The sequence below is a fragment of the Melanostigma gelatinosum genome (genome assembly GCF_949748355.1).
Source record: "Melanostigma gelatinosum genome assembly, chromosome: 6".
In the NCBI taxonomy this organism is placed as follows: domain Eukaryota; kingdom Metazoa; phylum Chordata; class Actinopteri; order Perciformes; family Zoarcidae; genus Melanostigma; species Melanostigma gelatinosum.
The window spans coordinates 28784620-28810915 of record NC_136639.1 but is presented as its reverse complement, the minus strand read 5'-3'; the positions used below and the strand labels follow the sequence as shown (position 1 = coordinate 28810915).

Here is a 26296-nt window from a genome sequence, read left to right as displayed (position 1 = left end):
ATTCTAATTTGCAGATGTTAGCTTGACTCCCAATAAGATGGAGAAACATCTCGTCTTTGGCTGTAGACTGTAGTCTTTGCTAATTAAATTCTTAGCAAATGAAGGTTTTGCCGTTGCATCTGCTTTTCAGCGGACATTTCATGGCGGATGTGAGATATGTCTTTGCGTCCTCACACTGTCTACGTAGAAACCAAAGGAAGCACTCTGGGTTTGTGGCCTCTGTGCAGAGAATCGTTATTTGTCGACTGACTGCTTTCACTCCACTGATAGAACTCCCACTGTATTCGTCCTGGTTTCCAGCAGCTGTGGGAGGGAAGGTGGGCGTTCATGCTGTGCGTTGGAAGAGTAATGCAGTAATTAGAGGCCTCGGAGGCCATTTGAATGGAGCTCTCGGTTGCTTCGCAGAACCGACCACACTTTCTTTTTTACACCTACCATTTGTGACGACAACTAAAAGCAGCTGACATTTCCCTCACTGGTACTTAACGCTGAGCTGGTGAACTTCCCCCGGTTCTCAGGGAGTTAAGACTTCTGTTTAATAGACAGAGACTTGGACTGCTATCTTTAGTCCAGCAGCCAGACAGCCAGGAGGATGTGAAAGACTCCACATACTGTAGACCAGAGGTCTTCAACGGGGGGGGGGGGGGGGGTTCTATATAAAAGGGAGCAAAGACCACAACGCTCCATCAATATGTGAAAAGGATCTGTTGACTTAAATATCTGACAAATGCTTAACACTGAATAAATGAAGTCATTATCGCTCTTCTTAATCTTCTGAAATTGATTTAAAAACGGACGTTTTTGGCGCTTTAACGACATTAGATGCTTGTATTTCTCTGTGTGCTTGATGAACTGAACAATCTGTGTGTTGGTTTATTTTACAAACAAACATCATAACGGCATGTTTTGAATACTTGATCTAACTTCATTAATGTCTTGTGCAGTTGTTACATAGTTTAGCACAGTTTTATCTCCTGTTTTGCTTTTTTTCTTCATATGAAATGATAACATCCTACTTATCCGACCTGCACACATCTAGCTGCCACAAGACACCGTAAGGACACGCCCCCTAAACACTCCAAAGAGCTCAGACTCACGGCACCATGAAGCCTTCCAGCAACTTCTATCTCCTCGTGTGAAGTTCCTGTCCCGATGGTCCAGTGTGCACCGTTTCTTTCAGCTCAGTCATCTTTAAAACATTGCAGGTATGTCATAGTGTAGTGGCTGCACTGTCGCCTCAGAGCAAGAGGGACCCGGGTGTTCGATCCCCGATCCCGGGCGGTGCTCCTGTGTAGAGTTTGCACGTTCTCCCCGTGGCAGCGTGGGTTCCCTCCGGGTTCTCCGGCTTCCTCCCACAGTCCAAAGACATGCAGCTCAGGTTATTCGGAGACTTGAAATTGCCCGTATGTGTGAATGTTTGTCTGTCTCTACATGTGCCCTGCCATGAACTGGCGACCTGTGCCGGGTGGACCCGCCTTCGCCCGATCAGCTGGGATCGGCTCCAGCGCCCCTGAAGAGGATAAGCGCTTTGGATATGGAATATTAAAATCCTTTCTCCACCAGTGTATTTATGTCGGCACTTGGATCATAATTAAGGGATTAAAATGTACAAATAATGTCTGCATCTTCATGAAGACAACACTAGTGCACAACATAACACCCATTATAACCCTGTAGGAATATTACAGGAGCATAATGCTGACACCACATTGATGTGAACATGTCGTACACTTCACTATGGTCGGTATAAACATCAGTTTAATACCACAGGAATATTACAGTGATACCAAAGGATGTAGAAAAGAAGAAAAGTAGACTTTATTAGCTTTAGTCTGAGTGATACCACATGAGGCACGAAGTCCACTTGTTTGCTTTCTGTACGCGTGTGAGCCGGTTAAGGTTTATTAGAGATCACAGCAACATCTCTGCTCTTACAACACGGGGCTCTGGGTGATGCTGGCGTTCTCGTTGTAGGCAAAGCAGCTGGGGAAGATGCCGATATGCCCGGCACTGTGTCCCTCCAGCCACTCCTCGTTAACTACCAGAGAGTTAGAGAGAAGCACAAAGAGCCGGTGAGGCTGAGAACAGAAACAAAAGACTTCAAGATTCCACTGACGAGCAGTTCAGTGTGGACCTCACCTTCACCCAGGATGTCGATGGTGTCTCCTTCGCTGAACTCCAGGTCCTCTGGTCCCTGAGCTGTGTAGTCATACAGCGCCACCATCTGGTAGAGGATGGTGCGGTTCTCCAGTGGATCTTCAGTCTGAGTTAATTGCACAGTGAGGGGAGGCATCGTGAATGAAATGTTGTGTGGAAGCAGCGTGTGACTTTCCTGTTTCTGAGGGACTGTATGAGACATAATGACGGGGTGCTGAGCTGTATACAGTATTGTCAAAGCTTAACAAACTGAATTGTGTGAATCCTGAGTGAAGACCGATCCAGTTTGAGTTGAGGTGATATGTGCTCTTGAAGTTGAAAAGAAAACATTTCTCATGGAGCGTTATTAAACCCGTGCAACCCTGAAACTGAGGTGTGTGTTGGATCCTAACCTGGCACCACAGGGTGGCTCTGCCAGCCTCGGCCACCTCCTGCACAGTGTGGCCTGGCTCCAACTTCTCACCGAGAGGTATCAGCACCCGGGAGCCGTGCTGCTTATGTCTGATGAGAGGGGGGGGGCAACAGGGGAATAGATAGGAAGTTAAGAGCGTCATATGGGCACACATGGGAACACACAGCATTAAAGCAAGGCTCTGATTCATGCTGTCTGGTACCAATCGTTGGCTGTCATGTAATGTTTGTTCAGCACTATTCTGCGGTTAACTGCTGCTCTCTGTGGTCTCCTGTCGTTGGAGGAGCTGTAGCCTCGGCATCCTGTATGCCAGCTTCACGTGAGCTCTTCTTTGGACCCACAGGGTGGACGACGATAAGAATAGTTTTAGAAATGAAGCGTCACGTGTTGAGATTCAAGGAGACGGAAGTGTGTTGGCAAGCCTGTGGTTACCTGAGGCGCAGCTGAGATGCTGGCTGGCCCAATTTCTGTGCGATACGTTCCTTCACTTCATGGAAGGGCGTGTCCACAGGGACGCACAGCGCCATGGTGTACGTGTAGTGGACCTTCACCACCAAACAGCTGGCCTCTCTTCCCGGAGCCACGCCCACATGCTGAGAACAAGGAGCAGGAACACATTGAAACACTTTCAAAATATGAATCTTGTCCAATCAGTGTGAACTCTTCTTTTACATTATTATTATTATTATTATTATTATTATTAGCCAGCCAGCCTGCTGATCTAGCATGCAACGCTATGAATGCTGGGTAATGTTACAAGCCAACGATTGCTCACTTCTCTGGAGTGAAGGAGCAGGAACAGCACCACTCTGCCATTGCAGCTCGAATTGAATCGTTTTTTCCATACTGACGTATAACAATGATGATTGTATGTCACTGCTGGTAAACCAATGAGCTCCTCTGTGTGTCCCTCTGGCTACAGCTGATGGTGTTGACGTCACCACTGAGAACGCTGTGCTGACCCACGTGGCCCCTTCGGTTCCCCCTCAAGTGAACACTGTTACGCTGTCTATGTAAAGACGTAGAGGAGTGGTGTCTCCCTGACCTCCCTCTGTGAGTTGTTATCAGAGCGCCTCTCTGTTTGTGGAGCCACACATTGTCTTTAGTGCCTGTGAGTGTTCCCTCCTGACTCTACAGCTGTTTCAGCTTGAGCCCCAGGCTCAGGCCCAGGCCCAGGCTCAGGCTCAGGCCCAGGCTCAGGCCCAGGCTCAGGCTCAGGCTCAGGCTCAGGCCCAGGCTCAGGCTCAGGCTCAGGCTCAGGCTCAGGCTCAGGCTCAGGCTCAGGCTCAGGCCCAGGCTCAGGCCCAGGCTCAGGTTGCCTTCCTTGCCCAACAGTAAAGTCTTCTCCTGAACCACGACAGTGTATTTGATTGGTGTTTGTGACCGTGAGGAGCTGTGACTCGTGTGTGAGACTCAACTCTGTCATGTGAGGTGTGTCGCTGAGGACCAGAGGAAGCTCAGTGTCGAGTGTGAAGTTAGTATGAAGCAGAGGCCAAACATTGGGCTCTGAACAGGCGTGTTTTAAACAGGAAATGCACTCGTCTCTACTAAATATCAATCTTTATATGTATTTTTCTGAACAAAAATCTAGAGATCGTGATGCAGAAATCAAAAATATTGACATTGGCCATCAGAATTATATAAGATATAGATTCTACAGATCAGGACAACATCTAGTGTACCATAATAATGTGTGGTGTGTGAATGTGGTCAATGTTACAGCACTATGAAGCTCTGCATGTCACTAAGACTAATCCCCCCCCCATGTGTTGTATGGGAGTAAACTAGTGATTCAATGATTCAGTGAGGCTGCTGTCCGTCGCTGATTCTGTTCAAGATGCAACAGGTTGGTTCTCCCATTGTGGGCCAGCAGATATGAAACCTTCTTGATTAACCTCGGTATAGAGAACGTGTTGTGTTGTGGGACATGTGGAACAGGAACTGTGGCGGGCAGAAAAAGAAAAGATTATTTCTATCCATATATGTATTTGTGTGTCTACCTCCCCTGAGCCTCATAGTGACTTCATCAGGACACATCAACATTTCCACTGCTGACTTTAACCTCACAGAGCTGTTCCTTCAGTCCACACAACCCTTCTACATGTGTGTGTGTGTGTGTGTGTCATCAGTTGGATGTACGAAGGAAATAACTGATGTGCTTCCACCTTTCAGCTGGATCCGAGGGGTGTTACCTGCTCGGCGGCTGCGTTGGCCATGTAGCGGGGAGGCTCTGAGGCGAGCGGCGGTGCGTGGGTGGCAGTGGTGTAGGATGGAGGCGGAGTGCCGGTAAAACGCACTGCAGGTGAAACACAGTGCAGGTGCAGTCTGAACACACAATACAAGCCTCATGGAAGGTTAGGCATGCAGATCTGTTCCACTATGCATTAGAATGTAGAAGCACACAGTTCTTAGGGGAAACACTTGATGTAGTCATTTCTCTTATCATTCTGACATTAATTGAAAGGTAATGGATATCAGCCTGCTAGTGATCAAAGTGCCAAAGCATGTTTTCCAATGTCACAGAAGTCAATAAAAGCAATTGGCATACACTGCTTCGATGAGCGATGATCTTCTACAATCAATCAACACATTGTTCACAACGAGGACACATGGACCAGCGGAGCCAGGGTTCCAACCGCCACTCCTGACTGAAGGACGACCTGCTCTACCACTGAGGCACAGCCCCCCCCACCCGCCCCCACCCCGCTGTATCTGTAGTCAACATCAGGGAAACATTGTCCATCGACTTTGAGCACCACGCATCATTGATCTGCTGACGTATCTGAGATCAAGGCTGATGTCAGACAGGACACATGTAACACTGCACATTCATCTCTACACATGTAACACTGCATATTCATCTTTACTCATGTAACACTGCACATTCATCTCTACTCATGTAACACTGCACATTCATCTCTACTCATGTAACACTGCACATTCATCTCTACTCATGTAACACTGCACATTCATCTCTACTCATGTAACACTGCACATTCATCTCTACTCATGTAACACTGCACATTCATCTCTACTCATGTAACACTGCACATTCATCTTTACTCATGTAACACTGCACATTCATCTCTACTCCTGTAACACTGCACATTCATCTCTACTCCTGTAACACTGCACATTCATCTCTACACATGTAACACTGCACATTCATCTCTACTCATGTAACACTGCACATTCATCTCTACTCATGTAACACTGCACATTCATCTCTACTCATGTAACACTGCACATTCATCTCTACACATGTAACACTGCACATTCATCTCTACTCATGTAACACTGCACATTCATCTCTACACATGTAACACTGCACATTCATCTCTACTCATGTAACACTGCACATTCATCTCTACTCATGTAACACTGCACATTCATCTCTACTCATGTAACACTGCACATTCATCTCTACTCCTGTAACACTGCACATTCATCTCTACTCATGTAACACTGCACTTCATATTTACTCATGTAACACTGCACATTCATCTTTACTCATGTAACACTGCACATTCATCTCTACTCACGTAACACTGCACATTCATCTCTACACACGTAACACTGCACATTCATCTTTACTCATGTAACACTGCACATTCATCTCTACTCATGTAACACTGCACATTCATCTCTACTCATGTAACACTGCACATTCATCTCTACTCATGTAACACTGCACATTCATCTCTACTCATGTAACACTGCACATTCATCTCTACTCCTGTAACACTGCACATTCATCTCTACTCCTGTAACACTGCACATTCATCTCTACACATGTAACACTGCACATTCATCTTTACTCATGTAACACTGCACATTCATCTCTACTCATGTAACACTGCACATTCATCTCTACTCATGTAACACTGCACATTCATCTCTACTCCTGTAACACTGCACATTCATCTCTACTCCTGTAACACTGCACATTCATCTCTACACATGTAACACTGCACATTCATCTCTACTCATGTAACACTGCACATTCATCTCTACTCATGTAACACTGGACATTCATCTCTACTCATGTAACACTGCACATTCATCTCTACTCATGTAACACTGCACATTCATCTCTACTCATGTAACACTGCACATTCATCTCTACACATGTAACACTGCACATTCATCTTTACTCATGTAACACTGCACATTCATCTCTACTCATGTAACACTGCACATTCATCTCTACTCATGTAACACTGCACATTCATCTCTACTCATGTAACACTGCACATTCATCTCTACACATGTAACACTGCACATTCATCTCTACTCCTGTAACACTGCACATTCATCTCTACTCCTGTAACACTGCACATTCATCTCTACTCCTGTAACACTGCACATTCATCTCTACACATGTAACACTGCACATTCATCTTTACTCATGTAACACTGCACATTCATCTCTACTCATGTAACACTGCACATTCATCTCTACTCATGTAACACTGCACATTCATCTCTACTCCTGTAACACTGCACATTCATCTCTACTCCTGTAACACTGCACATTCATCTCTACACATGTAACACTGCACATTCATCTCTACTCATGTAACACTGCACATTCATCTCTACTCATGTAACACTGCACATTCATCTCTACTCATGTAACACTGCACATTCATCTCTACACATGTAACACTGCACATTCATCTCTACTCATGTAACACTGCACATTCATCTCTACTCATGTAACACTGCACATTCATCTCTACTCATGTAACACTGCACATTCATCTCTACTCATGTAACACTGCACATTCATCTCTACACATGTAACACTGCACATTCATCTCTACTCATGTAACACTGCACATTCATCTCTACTCCTGTAACACTGCACATTCATCTCTACTCCTGTAACACTGCACATTCATCTCTACACATGTAACACTGCACATTCATCTCTACTCATGTAACACTGCACATTCATCTCTACACATGTAACACTGCACATTCATCTTTACTCATGTAACACTGCACATTCATCTCTACTCATGTAACACTGCACATTCATCTCTACTCATGTAACACTGCACATTCATCTCTACTCATGTAACACTGCACATTCATCTCTACTCATGTAACACTGCACATTCATCTCTACTCATGTAACACTGCACATTCATCTCTACTCATGTAACACTGCACATTCATCTTTACTCATGTAACACTGCACATTCATCTCTACTCATGTAACACTGCACATTCATCTCTACTCATGTAACACTGCACATTCATCTCTACTCATGTAACACTGCACATTCATCTCTACACATGTAACACTGCACATTCATCTCTACTCATGTAACACTGCACATTCATCTCTACACATGTAACACTGCACATTCATCTCTACTCATGTAACACTGCACATTCATCTTTACTCATGTAACACTGCACATTCATCTCTACTCATGTAACACTGCACATTCATCTCTACACATGTAACACTGCACATTCATCTCTACTCATGTAACACTGCACATTCATCTCTACTCATGTAACACTGCACATTCATCTCTACACATGTAACACTGCACATTCATCTCTACTCATGTAACACTGCACATTCATCTTTACTCATGTAACACTGCACATTCATCTCTACTCATGTAACACTGCACATTCATCTCTACTCATGTAACACTGCACATTCATCTCTACACATGTAACACTGCACATTCATCTCTACTCATGTAACACTGCACATTCATCTCTACACATGTAACACTGCACATTCATCTCTACTCATGTAACACTGCACATTCATCTCTACTCATGTAACACTGCACATTCATCTCTACTCATGTAACACTGCACATTCATCTCTACACATGTAACACTGCACATTCATCTCTACTCATGTAACACTGCACATTCATCTTTACTCATGTAACACTGCACATTCATCTCTACTCATGTAACACTGCACATTCATCTCTACACATGTAACACTGCACATTCATCTTTACTCATGTAACACTGCACATTCATCTCTACTCATGTAACACTGCACATTCATCTCTACTCATGTAACACTGCACATTCATCTCTACTCCTGTAACACTGCACATTCATCTCTACTCCTGTAACACTGCACATTCATCTCTACTCCTGTAACACTGCACATTCATCTCTACTCCTGTAACACTGCACATTCATCTCTACTCATGTAACACTGCACATTCATCTCTACTCATGTAACACTGCACATTCATCTTTACTCATGTAACACTGCACATTCATCTCTACTCATGTAACACTGCACATTCATCTCTACTCATGTAACACTGCACATTCATCTCTACTCATGTAACACTGCACATTCATCTCTACTCATGTAACACTGCACATTCATCTCTACTCATGTAACACTGCACATTCATCTCTACTCCTGTAACACTGCACATTCATCTCTACTCCTGTAACACTGCACATTCATCTCTACACATGTAACACTGCACATTCATCTTTACTCATGTAACACTGCACATTCATCTCTACTCATGTAACACTGCACATTCATCTCTACTCATGTAACACTGCACATTCATCTCTACTCCTGTAACACTGCACATTCATCTCTACTCCTGTAACACTGCACATTCATCTCTACACATGTAACACTGCACATTCATCTCTACTCATGTAACACTGCACATTCATCTCTACTCATGTAACACTGCACATTCATCTCTACTCATGTAACACTGCACATTCATCTCTACTCATGTAACACTGCACATTCATCTCTACACATGTAACACTGCACATTCATCTTTACTCATGTAACACTGCACATTCATCTCTACTCATGTAACACTGCACATTCATCTCTACTCATGTAACACTGCACATTCATCTCTACTCATGTAACACTGCACATTCATCTCTACACATGTAACACTGCACATTCATCTCTACACATGTAACACTGCACATTCATCTCTACTCATGTAACACTGCACATTCATCTCTACTCCTGTAATACTGCACATTCATCTCTACTCCTGTAACACTGCACATTCATCTCTACACATGTAACACTGCACATTCATCTCTACTCATGTAACACTGCACATTCATCTCTACCCCTGTAACACTGCACATTCATCTCTACTCCTGTAACACTGCACATTCATCTCTACACATGTAACACTGCACATTCATCTCTACTCCTGTAACACTGCACATTCATCTCTACTCATGTAACACTGCACATTCATCTCTACTCATGTAACACTGCACATTCATCTCTACCCCTGTAACACTGCACATTCATCTCTACTCCTGTAACACTGCACATTCATCTCTACACATGTAACACTGCACATTCATCTCTACTCATGTAACACTGCACATTCATCTCTACACATGTAACACTGCACATTCATCTTTACTCATGTAACACTGCACATTCATCTCTACTCCTGTAACACTGCACATTCATCTCTACTCATGTAACACTGCACATTCATCTCTACTCATGTAACACTGCACATTCATCTCTACTCATGTAACACTGCACATTCATCTCTACTCATGTAACACTGCACATTCATCTCTACACATGTAACACTGCACATTCATCTTTACTCATGTAACACTGCACATTCATCTCTACTCATGTAACACTGCACATTCATCTCTACTCATGTAACACTGCACATTCATCTCTACTCATGTAACACTGCACATTCATCTCTACACATGTAACACTGCACATTCATCTCTACTCATGTAACACTGCACATTCATCTCTACTCATGTAACACTGCACATTCATCTCTACTCATGTAACACTGCACATTCATCTCTACTCATGTAACACTGCACATTCATCTCTACTCATGTAACACTGCACATTCATCTCTACTCATGTAACACTGCACATTCATCTCTACTCATGTAACACTGCACATTCATCTCTACTCATGTAACACTGCACATTCATCTCTACTCATGTAACACTGCACATTCATCTCTACTCATGTAACACTGCACATTCATCTCTACTCCTGTAACACTGCACATTCATCTCTACTCCTGTAACACTGCACATTCATCTCTACACATGTAACACTGCACATTCATCTTTACTCATGTAACACTGCACATTCATCTCTACTCATGTAACACTGCACATTCATCTCTACTCATGTAACACTGCACATTCATCTCTACTCCTGTAACACTGCACATTCATCTCTACTCCTGTAACACTGCACATTCATCTCTACACATGTAACACTGCACATTCATCTCTACTCATGTAACACTGCACATTCATCTCTACTCATGTAACACTGCACATTCATCTCTACTCATGTAACACTGCACATTCATCTCTACTCATGTAACACTGCACATTCATCTCTACACATGTAACACTGCACATTCATCTTTACTCATGTAACACTGCACATTCATCTCTACTCATGTAACACTGCACATTCATCTCTACTCATGTAACACTGCACATTCATCTCTACTCATGTAACACTGCACATTCATCTCTACTCCTGTAACACTGCACATTCATCTCTACTCATGTAACACTGCACATTCATCTCTACTCATGTAACACTGCACATTCATCTCTACTCATGTAACACTGCACATTCATCTCTACACATGTAACACTGCACATTCATCTCTACTCATGTAACACTGCACATTCATCTCTACCCCTGTAACACTGCACATTCATCTCTACTCCTGTAACACTGCACATTCATCTCTACACATGTAACACTGCACATTCATCTCTACTCCTGTAACACTGCACATTCATCTCTACTCATGTAACACTGCACATTCATCTCTACTCATGTAACACTGCACATTCATCTCTACCCCTGTAACACTGCACATTCATCTCTACTCCTGTAACACTGCACATTCATCTCTACACATGTAACACTGCACATTCATCTCTACTCATGTAACACTGCACATTCATCTTTACTCATGTAACACTGCACATTCATCTCTACTCATGTAACACTGCACATTCATCTCTACTCATGTAACACTGCACATTCATCTCTACTCATGTAACACTGCACATTCATCTCTACTCATGTAACACTGCACATTCATCTCTACTCATGTAACACTGCACATTCATCTTTACTCATGTAACACTGCACATTCATCTCTACTCATGTAACACTGCACATTCATCTCTACTCATGTAACACTGCACATTCATCTCTACTCATGTAACACTGCACATTCATCTCTACTCATGTAACACTGCACATTCATCTCTACACATGTAACACTGCACATTCATCTCTACTCATGTAACACTGCACATTCATCTCTACTCCTGTAACACTGCACATTCATCTCTACTCCTGTAACACTGCACATTCATCTCTACACATGTAACACTGCACATTCATCTCTACTCCTGTAACACTGCACATTCATCTCTACTCATGTAACACTGCACATTCATCTCTACTCATGTAACACTGCACATTCATCTCTACTCCTGTAACACTGCACATTCATCTCTACTCATGTAACACTGCACATTCATCTTTACTCATGTAACACTGCACATTCATCTCTACTCCTGTAACACTGCACATTCATCTCTACTCCTGTAACACTGCACATTCATCTCTACTCCTGTAACACTGCACATTCCTTATCGTATCTCTTTACCTAACCTGCACGTCTCGTTTGAAATATAAAACAACATTGTGAATAACATCTTGTTCTTTGTGTGGCGAAACACCGAACATCTACCTCTGGAACCACTGACACTGTTACTCAGCACACAATAGATCAGCTGAACATGCAGACGCTCATATTCGTCTCTTGTTCAGAACACAATTCAACACAAATGTGAATTAAATTTTTCTATCGTCAATGAAAAACAGGCCGACAATTTAGTTCTCACTAACTTGTGTCTCAGAAGGTTTCTTTATTTTGCTGTAATTACTACTAAACTATTAAATGACAGAAGTCTTTCCAGGAAATCTCCTGAGAAGCGTGTGATCCATAAAACAAAGCTAACAATGTGTACAGTAGATGTCCAGATGTCTTTCTCAGGCTATTTCCAGCCTGCTTCTAGTCGAGCAAGATATTGGCAATAAGCAACAAAATAACTACATGAAAAAGGCAACAATCTAGTGAAGATGAAGCCCCCGTGCCACACATAATACAGAAAAATTATGATCTGTTATAATCAATACGTGCTTCCTGGAATAGATCAGAAGAGAGAAGGTGAGAAGGTCTCTAGAGGATGTTAGAGATGGAGTGGGAGGACCAGGACGACTGTGACCAATGTTTTACCTCGAGGAGGCGCTGCAGGGCAGGGCTGGGCCTGTGGGCGAGTGGGTGGCTTGAGTCCAGGTGGGAGAGGGATCCCACTGGGAACTCTCTGTGGAAGACAGCATTTATTATTAGGAATAAACATGGGACTTTTTTCCCAGCAGGTAACTTAAGCAAAGTAACGTTGGAACAGCTCCGGCTGAAGGGCTTGACTCGAGCATTTAACAAGTTCACAGGTACGTTCCCGTCCACACCAGTCTGCTGCCTGGTCTGATGGGGGAAGCCATTTTCAGAATTTTGTGAAGTGCCGTCAATTAATGTCAAAACTGAAGCCCAGTCTGTGATTCCTTATCATAAAGTGTATTTCCACATTTACATATGAATACATTACATTCTCCTTTTTGCCTTTGCCCATCTTGACATCTGCAGGATCAAGCAGGGACATCGGCAGAAGTCCTCTCTGAAAAAAAGGACAAAAACTCAGAAACTGAAATATAAAAGAAAGTGAAAATGCAGCTTTGTCACGAGCCACCAAATGCAGGATTGTGTCTGCTAATGTGGGGTTTGGATGGATGGATGGATAGGTGGATGGTTTGGATGGTTTGGATGGATGGTTTGGATGGATGGATGGATGGATGGTTTGGATGGATGGTTTGGATGGATGGTTTGGATGGTTTGGATGCGTGGATGGTTTGGATGGATAGTTTGGATGGATGGATGGATGCATGGATGTTTGGATGGATGGATGGATAGTTTGATGCGTGGATGGATGGTTTGGATGGATGGATGGATGGATGGATAGATGGATGCGTGGATGGATGGTTTGGATGGATGGTTTGGATGGATGGATGCATGGATGGGTTGGATGGATGGTTTGGATGGATGGATGGATGGATGCTTTGATGGTTTCGATGCATGGATGCATGCGTGGATGGTTTGGATGGATGCATTCATGGATGGTTTGGATGGATGGTTTGGATGGATTGTTTGGATGGATGCATGGATGGATGCATGGATGGGTGGATGCATGGATGGTTTGGATGGATGGATGGTTTGGATGGATGGTTTGGATGGATGCGTGGATGGATGCATGATGGGTGGATGCATGGATGGATGGATGGTTTGGATAGATGGATGGTTTGGATGGTTTGGATGCGTGGATGGTTTGGATGGATGCATGCATGGATGGGTGGATGGTTTGGATGGATGCATGGATGGATGGTTTGGATGGATGCATGGATGCATGCGTGGATGGTTTGGATGGATGCATGGATGGATGCATGGATGGATGGTTTGGATGGATGCATGGATGGATGGTTTGGATGGATGCATGGTTTGGATGGATGGTTTGGATGGATGCATGGATGGATGGATGGGTGGATGCATGGATGGTTTCGATGGTTTCGATGCATGCGTGGATGGTTTGGATGGATGCGTGGATGGATGCATGATGGGTGGATGCATGGATGGTTTGGATGCATGGATGGTTTGGATGGATGGATGCATGGATGGATGCATGGATGGTTTGGATGGATGGATGCGTGGATGGTTTGGATGGATGCATGGATGGGTGGATGGATGCATGGATGGATGGTTTGGATGGATGCATGGTTTGGATGGTTTGGATGGATGGTTTGGATGGATGCATGGATGGATGCATGGATGGGTGGATGCATGGATGGATGGTTTGGATGGATGGGTGGATGGATGCATGGATGGATGCATGGATGGGTGGATGCATGGATGGATGGTTTGGATGGATGGGTGGATGGTTTGGATGGATGCATGGATGGATGGTTTGGATGGATGCATGGATGTTTGGATGGTTTGGATGGATGGATTATCTGTGCATATCTGAATAATGTGTTTGCTTCGGGTACACTCTTGGCAGGGATAGTGTACATAACATATACATTCAATAGGACCAAACAATAAAATGCATTAATCAAAAAAAGCAATGACATAAAAACATCTCAGGTTTGCCAAACATTTGTGTGGCGGTTGAATATCTGACATAGGGATTAGAATAAGGGACAAAGGCCCTGCTGACCACCTCTGATGGAACAGAAGACTGAAATAAAATGTCTACATTTGATACCTTTGTTGAATGCAGAAGAGCGAATACAACTTAAAATGTTCCACTCATTCTACATTCTTGGCTCATACTTTCATCACAACATATAAGGCAGCAGATGGAAGTGAAGTGACATCGATAACAACTGTTGACCACAGATGCAACATGTCAATGGACTTCAGGCACAAAACACAGTTTGAACTGAATTTAAAGCTCCAACAATCATCATCCCACACATCAATATGAACTTTCACCAACTCTGCAGCTCCCCCCACCACACAGACACAATGCCAGACTAGCTGGTGGAGACGCATTGGTGCAGTATTTAGCAGCTGGAGACGTTTCCCTCAAAAGTGGGTGAAGACCAGACCAGAGATACAAGAAGAGTGAATATTGAGCTCAATCACGGCTCCAGATGAACGCTAATGCTGCTCCGAGGCTGCTGGGTCTGAACATTGTATAAGGTGACAAGGAATGTTGTGGTTTAAGCTTCTTCTGCATGTAGTCAAAAATAACTGAATGCAGCTTTAAAAGTTCTCCTCTTCTATGCAGCCTAATGGTTTCTATGGTGTTTTAAAGCACCAGAAGAGAAACATGGATTTTTCTCAGGACATACAAACCCCAACACAACTCCATCCTATCAGTGGAGAAGATTCCCCCTCTCCTGGGCTCGTTATAGAGTCATAGATCATCTCTCTCCTCACCTGTCCATCATATATGACAGTTGCCATCCCATCCCTGCCCTCCTCGCCGAATATAAACACCATGGCCCCTCCAGGCACAGTCAGCTGTCCCGGGCCCCGAGCCATGTAAGGGATCCGCATGCGCATGTATCGAGAATCCCTTACGGGTGGTGAGAAGAGAAAATCATACTTCTACAGGCATTCTTACTGAAATGTGCTGTTGAACATGCCAGGGTCATAATATGTCTATGTGAGTGGTGATGGTACTCACTGAGCTCCATCCACCTTGGGCTCATAGAAACCAGGTTTCTGTGGTGAAGACACAGTGAGAGTTAGCAAAGAGAGTGACGACAACATCACATGGACTCTGTGGTCCCTCTGTGGTCCTTCTGTGGTCCTTCTGTGGTCCTTCTTACCTGCATCCTCAGAGGTTCAAAGCCTCCAAAGTCATCATTGGGAATCACAGAGGAGATCACCTGTCATCAGAGCATCACGCATTACTGCAACATCTTTGTAACAATTTCTCTCCCACTTTTATAGAACAGTGACAGTTCAATCATCTGATCATACAGCCGTGATACAGCATTCATCGTGGGGACTCTTCACTGTACCTTTGCTTTGCCCAGGAAGTCTCTTTGCTGCAGCTGCTCCACGTCCTGTTTCCTGGGACGAAACACCACATCCTCCGGCACCAGGAGAGGAGCCAGCACCTCCTCCTTCTGTTACGAAAGTCACAGCAAACACCAGGATCGTGTGCAAGTACTGGCTTAGAGGTCTTTGTTTTCATCAGTCAGTCAATATATTTAAGAAAAGCCAGAGAGGAGCAATGGACTTCATTTTCTTTATGAGTCAGCTCCGACCTGAACAATTTGTTTTGTGAACAGCTTCATTAGAACAGCCATAGCCATGAAGATCTTCATAATTGTGTCTTAAACTGATGGTAGATGGACTTGTATCATGCTTTTCTGACCACTTAAAGCACGTTAACACTACGTGTCATCATTCACCCATTTATAGAGTGATGGCAGGGCTACCGTGCAAGGTGCCACCTGCTCAGCAGGACTATCTAATCATTCACACCCCGCAGGCACCGCGGGAGCAACTTGAGGTTAAGTGTCTTGCCCGAGGACACTTGGACTAGCGGAGCCGTGGATTGAACCGCTGATCCTCTAATTGAAGGACGAGCTGCTCTACCACTGAGCCACAGTCGCCACTAATCACTCAAAGACACAATGAAACGGGACTAACATGAGAGATCATTCTACAGTCAGCAGTGGTGGTCGAATGGTTAGAGATGCCAGGTGGATCCCAGTAAATCTCCCTCATTACCACCAACCCCCACTGCTCTACTGGAGCAGGTCAGCTCTGTCAGTGACACTTCCCTGAATAAAACAACGAAGCGAAGAGTTCCTTAGAGGAGGAAAGATGATCGATCTGATGAAGGGTGGGATTCTTCAGAATGTGTGAAAGCTGGTGGACAGGAGGAGTTGAACCGGGACCCCTGCACTTAATGAACCACAGCCATCACAGGCTGGACTTTGGTCCGCTTAAGAAATCCAAGTTGAGCAGCAGTGGTAGAGGCCTAACAGACAGCATCCTTCATTACATCCTCATTATCTTTAGGGGTTTCGGCTCAGAGCTAGAGAGGGTCGTCCTTCAATCGGTGGTTCAACCCCCGGCTCCTCTAGTTCAGGTTCCCTTGGGCAAGACACTTAACCCCAAATTACTGCTGTGCCATTGTTGTGTGACTGATGGAACGTGGCAGCTTGCATGGCAGCCCCTGCGATCGGTGTGTGAATGGGTGAAAGGCACTACACAAGTACAAGTCCTTTCACCATTTACTTATACTCACGAGCTCAATAACTACAGCATCATGCACAGCTGCTGCTGCATACACCACCTGCACTCAACATCCATGGGCTACCTGATACGAAAACACCAGCATGAGCAGATGGAGGAGACAATGATTCACTGTTTTAGACAAAGCTGAAATGAGGACAGACAACGTTCCTCACTTCGGACAATCGTCCTCATCTTCATACAGAAACATTGCAGAGGCAGTTGACTTTGAACATTTGTCCCCATAGTCTGTCCCACGTCCTTTCCAGTCTCTTGTGAAAGTTGTGACACTCACCTGGACGCTGTCCAAAGCCACCTCGATGTTTCCCCCTCGACCTCCTCCTCTCTCCTGGGAAGCTGACAGCAGCACCTCCCTGGCCTGCTCCCACTGGCCCATCCGACAGTACACAGCTGCTGCATTATACAGCACCTGGGCGGACACGTCACTGTTAGACATGTCACTACCATCACATTCACATTGCTCTTATTCCTAATGTTGTGTGAACATCATCATTTACTTACCACAGTGAACTGCCTGTATGGGCCAGGAGCAATGATTCATTACTTATCTAACATGGACGTCTTTCTGGTTTTGGTGCTTTGAAGTTTTAAGACACTGGAGGATGAAGCTCTCAGTAAACACTTTTCTGCTACAAAGGCTAAAAAGCAGCATTGTTATTCAAGGTGATAGATCTGTGCAGTGCTGATCTCACCAGTTTCTTTACGTTGAAGAACAACACTTTAAGTGTAGCATGGGCCATGATGTATTCTCTTTGATTGTGATGAGTGAAGTCGGGTTCAGATTGACGTGTCGGTCTCGAGTGGCACGTGAAGTTGGGTTCAGATTGACGTGTCGGTCTCGAGTGGCACGTGAAGTCGGGTTCAGATTGACGCATCAGTCTCGAGTGGTAAGTGAAGTCGGGTTCAGATTGACCTGTTGGTCTCGAGTGGTGTTAGGTGGACTCCGCTCTCGCTGACTGGCTGCACACACAGGTGCATCGTCTTATCTGTTCTGTGAGAGATATGCAGTGCCGTGTATCCTCTTCTTCGGCCTCCATCAATAAGGCTTTGTACGCTTCCAGGTGTCTGTGACTTTTGTACTGAACAATGGAGGTGATGACAAAGCCCAGTTTGCTCTGGTTTCATTCCTCAGAACTGACAGACATCATGGGATTAGATGTGTGTGTGTGTGTGTGTGTGTGTGTGTGTGTGTGTGTGTGTGTGTGTGTGTGTGTGTGTGTGTGTGTGTGTGTGTGAGGCTGAATGTCAGACCTGCCAGCTGTAAAGTTTGAATCTCAGTCCCAGCTGTTTGTAGTCAATGACCATGTTCCCTCTCATGTGCTTTTGAGCCCAGATACAGTCTGACAGAGCCTCCTCCAGCCTGCAGAGAGACAAACAGAGAGCCGGTCTACAGTTATACACAATAACCCAGCAGTGAGGTGGTTAAAGGGCTCTTATAGGTCAGACATTTTCTTCGTCACGCACAGTAATTTGGTATTCGCTGGTTGCCTGGCAACCTCACAGTGATTAAAAGTCTCCATGAGACAGCTGTGCATAGCAAAGAAACACTCCTGCACATAACCACCCACACAAGCCAACATATTACATTGTGATCAGTGAGCTTTGGAGGTAAGAGCCAGGCCTGCTGTTTGCCGTTTCCTGTAGTGATGCCACACTGAGCTAACCAGCTGCTAGCGGTAGCTTCACAGTGACACTGCACATATGAGATACCAGGTCCAATCAGCCTTTTTCCAAAAATGTCAAACCAGTTTTTAATACATCCACAGTCTAACTGCCAAGTCATCAAAAAGACAGTCCCTCCTCCCCGCGTCCTATCAAATCAAACTGGCCATCTTTCTGCAGTTGAAGATCAGACTTCCTGTTTACATTACATGTTAGATCACAATAAGGAAACAACAAAACATTTAATTTGTCCTTCAAAGCTAAGCTATGCAGCCATACAGCACACCGACTTCTCTTCAAGTCCACAGATTATCTTGAGTTAGTTGCGTGAACAGTAGTTTTAACAGTTACATCGTCTCTCTGGTGTGTTGTAGACTATACGTCAGTCTTTGGGAAGCGGTGCTGCCACCTACCTGTCGATCTGCATCATCACTGCTGCTCTCTGGAAGAAGCCAACAGCAAGACGTTCATCCTTGGCAATGGTGAGGTCTAAAGCCTGGACATCAGACAAGGCAGAAAGACAAGTTGAGGTTGGACATAAACGGGTGGAGGTTTTATAACATGCTTGCTCTGTGACACCAGACTGATGTACTGTAGAGGAGCACAATGATCCAAGTCTGCAGCTGTTCATCTGAACAGACTCACTCCAGCTGCTCTGCTCTTCTCCAGAGCAGCTGGGATCAAAGTGGTCTTCCTGATAAACCAGAGATCTATAGCAAGCGTCTCATCAATGCTTTAATACTCGTATCTAAAGCACAAGACAATTCTTTATTAAAGTCCATCAGTTATAACATACAAGCCTTTATTAGACATTGTAGCAGACACTTTGTTTGAGTTTGAATCACTTCACAGTATGGACAGAAGCCCTTCCATTCTCCCCCAGTACACACAACACACGGACCTTCAGGGCCAGGTCCAGCTGTCCCAGGACCAGGTGAGCGGAGGCAGCGTTGAACAGAGTGCGAGACGTTGGTTCACTGATCTGCTCCAGTTTGCACAGAGCTCCTTGCCAGTCCTTGGCGTCCATCGCCTGCACCGCCTCATGCCACAGCTGCAGCAACTCAGTGTACAGCATTCTGCAGAGCGGAGCCGGGAGGAACTAAGAACAGACAACAGAGGATCCTATCTTTGCTTTAGGGTTTTGAGCGTTGTTCTAAACGGTGAAAGATGAAATAGATTCGTGTCTGTGACTTGCTGTACAATAGAAAAGGGCTTTAAAGTCCATTGCAGATTCATTTAATACATAAACAGATGAACCACTGGCTCACTGTAAGTAAAGGTACATCATTGATCACGCTAAATAATTGAATAATGACCGGATGTTACACTCCGCCTTACATACATCAAGGGTGCAAACAGTAAGAAAGATGTGATCATCGGCAATAACTGTCCATACGTCCACATTCTGCACGGCGGCAGCAAATGATCCTCATCACTGGATGTTTGGCTCGTTTTCTGATGTGCATCATCGGCCAGCAACTGAATCTCTTTCCTGGTCCAATTTAGTTTTCTTTCTTTATTTTCATTTTCAGATGCTGTACTAAACTTTATACTTTATACAGTTTATACTTTAAGAGAATGTCAGTTACACGTCTTTGCAAACGTAAGTTGAATATTGTTTTGCGTTTGTAAAGGTTACAGATATATAAGTTGTCTCTTTACAGGTTTATTAAGTGTAATTCTCAGAGTATTGATAATCGTCGGCCCGGTTCTTATATGCGTGGATTGCTGCATTTGTCTGGGAAGTTTATTTCATGTAATGTTCCACATCAGTCGTCTGATTATCATTACTGATGCATTTAATGCAAGTCAGCAACATTCTAGCATTGCAGCTGCTCTCAGGTAGAGTGAAGCACATGTAGGCTGGAACAGAACAAACCGGTCCAATCTTCACCGTTAACTGTCGGATTGTAACAATAAATTCATACAAATTAATAAACGACTACAAGACAAGAGAAACCTCCAGAGAAGGTGAGCCGACGTTAATCAGTAACATGCCCCGCACATGCTGCTCAGCTGAGTTAATACAAGCTGCATAGTTGATCAGAGCACCTTTATGAATCCTCGGACGGCTTACCTGTTGCTCCTAAACGAGAGTCCAGTCAGTGTTCAGTGTCCTGCTGCCTCCACACTCTGCCAACAGGGAAGTGAGAGGGACTTAAACAGGCCTCCGTCAGAGTCTCCACCCTGCTGCTACAAGGAAGTCCTCCATCCAGCCGCCCAGATTCCACAGAGGCACCCAAGCTCTGGAATCCACCTCATGACAACATCCACACATGAGTCACACAGGTCTGGATTACACAGGTTACACCTTTCTTACAGCAGACACTTTGTTATCTAAGCTATCTTAGATAACACTAACTGCTCCCCCTTAAAGGGACAAAGATAGTATGAATTCTATTCTATCTAAGCATTCTAACCTCTGCTGCACAATGGTCAAACAGTACAAATAAACTAATCATGGCAGCTCAATTATAAATCAAAGAAAAATGTAGCCAACTGAAGTTATTTTGTAAATGCATGATAAACCTGCATGATAGTACGGACAGTGAACATAAAGAACATCTTACCAACTCTTACCATTCTTTGACCAGGGAGTCTATTGCAGAAACCTTTTGACTTTATGTTGTCTGAGTAAAGCACCACAGAGGTGAAGTACCGGGTGAGTCATCTTTATGCCAACGCACTGACAGCAAGAAGCTGTGTTACTATCTCAGGTCGACATCAGACGATAACTGATGGTTTGAATGAAGTCCATTCAGAGTGACCTCGGACTTCCTTTTACAAGGAATGCTTGAGACGAGGAAGTCAAGAGGAAATGGTGCAGCTGTCTTGTACTCACTGCTCTTCTAACATAAAGTGATGTGGTTGGTTGGTTTGGAAGAAATGTCATGTTTGGGAACAAGGAAAGTATCTGTCATTGGCCTACTGGGTCAACCTGCTACACAGGTTGTTTTGTTTTGCAGTGTGGCCCCACCCCCCTCAGACACTCCTCATGAAGTCAGTGCTGCCTGCCCAGTGGTGGGAAAGGGATTACAATTCTTTCCTGAATTAACATAGTGGTAAAAATACTCATTTTCCGAAATTAAAAACAAGACCTTGGAATGATAAATAGACTGTACGTGTGTGGGGTGCTATGCAAGGTGCCACCTGCCCATCAGGACGATCTCATCATTCATACAGGAACAGCCTGCGGGAGCAATGTGGGGTTACGACAAAATCAACGTAGCGGAGCCGGGGATCGAACCGCCGATGAAGTTAGTTGTTTAAGCACCAAATCTGTGGTCGGTTTGTCAAGATTCAGCCGAATTAAGAGTCTGCTCCAACGATTTCGGGGATGTGAGGTGTTGCTAGCGGGGCCGGCAGTAAACCAGCACCGGGGGGGGGGGGCACACGCCGAGAAGTCTTCTGAAACTTGCCACTGGTATTGAGGTCTCCGTAGCGATCTGATCCATTAATACGAGTTTACTCTGGTTCTTCACTGTAAAGTAATATATATATATATATATATATATATATATATATATATATCCAGCAAATCACCCAAACAGACAGTGCAGCGAGGCTTCAGCAGGCACGTTGCTGCAGCAAGACTGTTCGGTATCCTGTGCGCATGGCCGAACGGAACCGCCCCGGAGTCGACTGCTATCTGGGAAGCTAACGAATGCTACAGCGTAGTGGATATTCACAAACTGCAGCCGATTCGTGTTGTGGAAGATGTCGGTCTGATGCCGTGAACGCAGCTTTAGCATCGCAACGAATGACGTCACGTATGAGCCTCAAGACGCACCGTCACCAGAAGAACACACGAGTTGTGTTGAAGGAGAGGACGACTAAAGCCACGCGTTACAACCAGCAGCAGCTGTCGCTCTCACTGGAGACTACTGGACATCACTGGGTCACCTTCATCACCTGAGTCACAGCATCATAGTGATGAAGAGTAGAGCTGCATCATAGTGATGAAGAGTAGAGCTGGGTCACCATCATCACCTCTGAGTCACAGCATCATAGTGATGAAGAGTAGAGCTGGGTCACCTTCAACACCTGAGTCACAGCATCATAGTGATGAAGAGTAGAGCTGCATCATAGTGATGAAGAGTAAAGCTGGGTCACCTTCATCACCTGAGTTACAGCATCATAGTGATGAAGAGTAGAGCTGGGTCACCTTCATCACCTCTGAGTCACCGCATCATAGTGATGAAGAGTAGAGCTGCATCACCTTCATCACCTCTGAGTCACAGCATCATAGTGATGAAGAGTAGAGCTGCATCACCTTCATCACCTCTGAGTTACAGCATCATAGTGAAGAAGAGTAGAGCTGGGTCACCTTCATCACCTCTGAGTCACAGCATCATAGTGATGAAGAGTAGAGCTGGGTCACCTTCATCACCTGAGTCACAGCATCATAGTGATGAAGAGTAGAGCTGGGTCACCTTCATCACCTGAGTCACAGCATCATAGTGATGAAGAGTAGAGCTGCATCATAGTGATGAAGAGTAGAGCTGGGTCACCTTCATCACCTGAGTTACAGCATCATAGTGATGAAGAGTAGAGCTGGGTCACCTTCATCACCTCTGAGTCACAGCATCATAGTGATGAAGAGTAGAGCTGGGTCACCATCATCACCTCTGAGTCACAGCATCATAGTGATGAAGAGTAGAGCTGGGTCACCTTCATCACCTGAGTCACAGCATCATAGTGATGAAGAGTAGAGCTGGGTCACCTTCATCACCTGAGCCACAGCATCATAGTGATGAAGAGTAGAGCTGCATCATAGTGATGAAGAGTAGAGCTGGGTCACCTTCATCACTTGAGTTACAGCATCATAGTGATGAAGAGTAGAGCTGGGTCACCTTCATCACCTGAGTTACAGCATCATAGTGATGAAGAGTAGAGCTGCATCACCTTCATCACCTCTGAGTCACAGCATCATAGTGATGAAGAGTAGAGCTGGCTCACCTTCATCACCTCTGAGTCACAGCATCATAGTGATGAAGAGTAGAGCTGGGTCACCATCATCACCTCTGAGTCACAGCATCATAGTGATGAAGAGTAGAGCTGGGTCACCTTCATCACCTCTGAGTCACAGCATCATAGTGATGAAGAGTAGAGCTGGGTCACCTTCATCACCTCTGAGTTACAGCATCATAGTGATGAAGAGTAGAGCTGGGTCACCTTCATCACCTGAGTCACAGCATCATAGTGATGAAGAGTAGAGCTGCATCACAGTGATGAAGAGTAGAGCTGGGTCACCTTCATCACCTGAGTCACAGCATCATAGTGATGAAGAGTAGAGCTGGGTCACCTTCATCACCTGAGTTACAGCATCATCGTGATGAAGAGTAGAGCTGGGTCACCTTCATCACCTCTGAGTTACAGCATCATAGTGATGAAGAGTAGAGCTGGGTCACCTTCATCACCTGAGTTACAGCATCATAGTGATGAAGAGTAGAGCTGCATCACCTTCATCACCTGAGTTACAGCATCATAGTGATGAAGAGTAGAGCTGCATCACCTTCATCACCTGAGTTACAGCATCACAGTGATGAAGAGTAGAGCTGCATCATAGTGATGAAGAGTAGAGCTGCATCACCTTCATCACCTGAGTCACAGCATCATAGTGATGAAGAGTAGAGCTGGTCATAGTGATGAAGAGTAGAGCAGCATCATAGTGATGAAGAGTAGAGCAGCATGATAGTGATGAAGAGTAGAGCTGCATCATATCGATGAAGAGTAGAGCTGGGTCATAGTGATGAAGAGTAGAGCTGGGTCATAGTGATGAAGAGTAGAGCAGCATCATAGTGATGAAGAGTAGAGCAGCATCATAGTGATGAAGAGTAGAGCTGCATCATAGTGATGAAGAGTAGAGCAGCATCATAGTGATGAAGAGTAGAGCAGCATCATAGTGATGAAGAGCAGAGCAGCATCATAGTGATGAAGAGTAGAGCTGGTCATAGTGATGAAGAGTAGAGCTGGTCATAGTGATGAAGAGTAGAGCAGCATCATAGTGATGAAGAGTAGAGCTGGGTCACCTTCATCACCTGAGTTACAGCATCATCGTGATGAAGAGTAGAGCTGGGTCACCTTCATCACCTCTGAGTTACAGCATCATAGTGATGAAGAGTAGAGCTGGGTCACCTTCATCACCTGAGTCACAGCATCATAGTGATGAAGAGTAGAGCTGGGTCACCTTCATCACCTGAGTTACAGCATCATCGTGATGAAGAGTAGAGCTGGGTCACCTTCATCACCTCTGAGTCACAGCATCATAGTGATGAAGAGTAGAGCTGGGTCACCTTCATCACCTGAGTTACAGCATCATAGTGATGAAGAGTAGAGCTGCATCACCTTCATCACCTGAGTTACAGCATCATAGTGATGAAGAGTAGAGCTGCATCACCTTCATCACCTGAGTTACAGCATCACAGTGATGAAGAGTAGAGCTGCATCATAGTGATGAAGAGTAGAGCTGCATCACCTTCATCACCTGAGTCACAGCATCATAGTGATGAAGAGTAGAGCTGGTCATAGTGATGAAGAGTAGAGCAGCATCATAGTGATGAAGAGTAGAGCAGCATGATAGTGATGAAGAGTAGAGCTGCATCATATCGATGAAGAGTAGAGCTGGGTCATAGTGATGAAGAGTAGAGCTGGGTCATAGTGATGAAGAGTAGAGCAGCATCATAGTGATGAAGAGTAGAGCAGCATCATAGTGATGAAGAGTAGAGCTGCATCATAGTGATGAAGAGTAGAGCAGCATCATAGTGATGAAGAGTAGAGCAGCATCATAGTGATGAAGAGCAGAGCAGCATCATAGTGATGAAGAGTAGAGCTGGTCATAGTGATGAAGAGTAGAGCTGGTCATAGTGATGAAGAGTAGAGCAGCGTCATAGTGATGAAGAGTAGAGCAGCATCATAGTGATGAAGAGCAGAGCAGCATCATAGTGATGAAGAGTAGAGCTGGTCATAGTGATGAAGAGTAGAGCTGGTCATAGTGATGAAGAGTAGAGCAGCGTCATAGTGATGAAGAGTAGAGCAGCGTCATAGTGATGAAGAGTAGAGCATCGTCATAGTGATGAAGAGCAGAGCAGCGTCATAGTGATGAAGAGTAGAGCTGCATCATAGTGA

General features: G+C 44.7%; 1 protein-coding gene across 1 annotated transcript; it reads right to left on the bottom strand.

Annotated features, from left to right (window-relative positions):
* Window positions 1-1923: 1923 nt before the first annotated feature.
* On the bottom strand, window positions 1924-21387 carry noxa1 (NADPH oxidase activator 1). The gene is made up of 16 exons (XM_079269810.1): window positions 21246-21387; window positions 20070-20267; window positions 19582-19664; window positions 18758-18866; window positions 17781-17915; window positions 16258-16365; window positions 16063-16122; window positions 15918-15955; window positions 15668-15806; window positions 13281-13349; window positions 12911-12998; window positions 4762-4865; window positions 3002-3162; window positions 2550-2658; window positions 2140-2263; window positions 1924-2038 (listed from the first exon to the last, which is right to left on the bottom strand). The coding sequence occupies exons 2-16, from the start codon at window positions 20241-20243 to the stop codon at window positions 1932-1934; spliced, it is 1608 nt and encodes a 535-aa protein (XP_079125936.1). The 5' UTR covers window positions 20244-20267; window positions 21246-21387; the 3' UTR covers window positions 1924-1931.
* Window positions 21388-26296: the final 4909 nt, after the last annotated feature.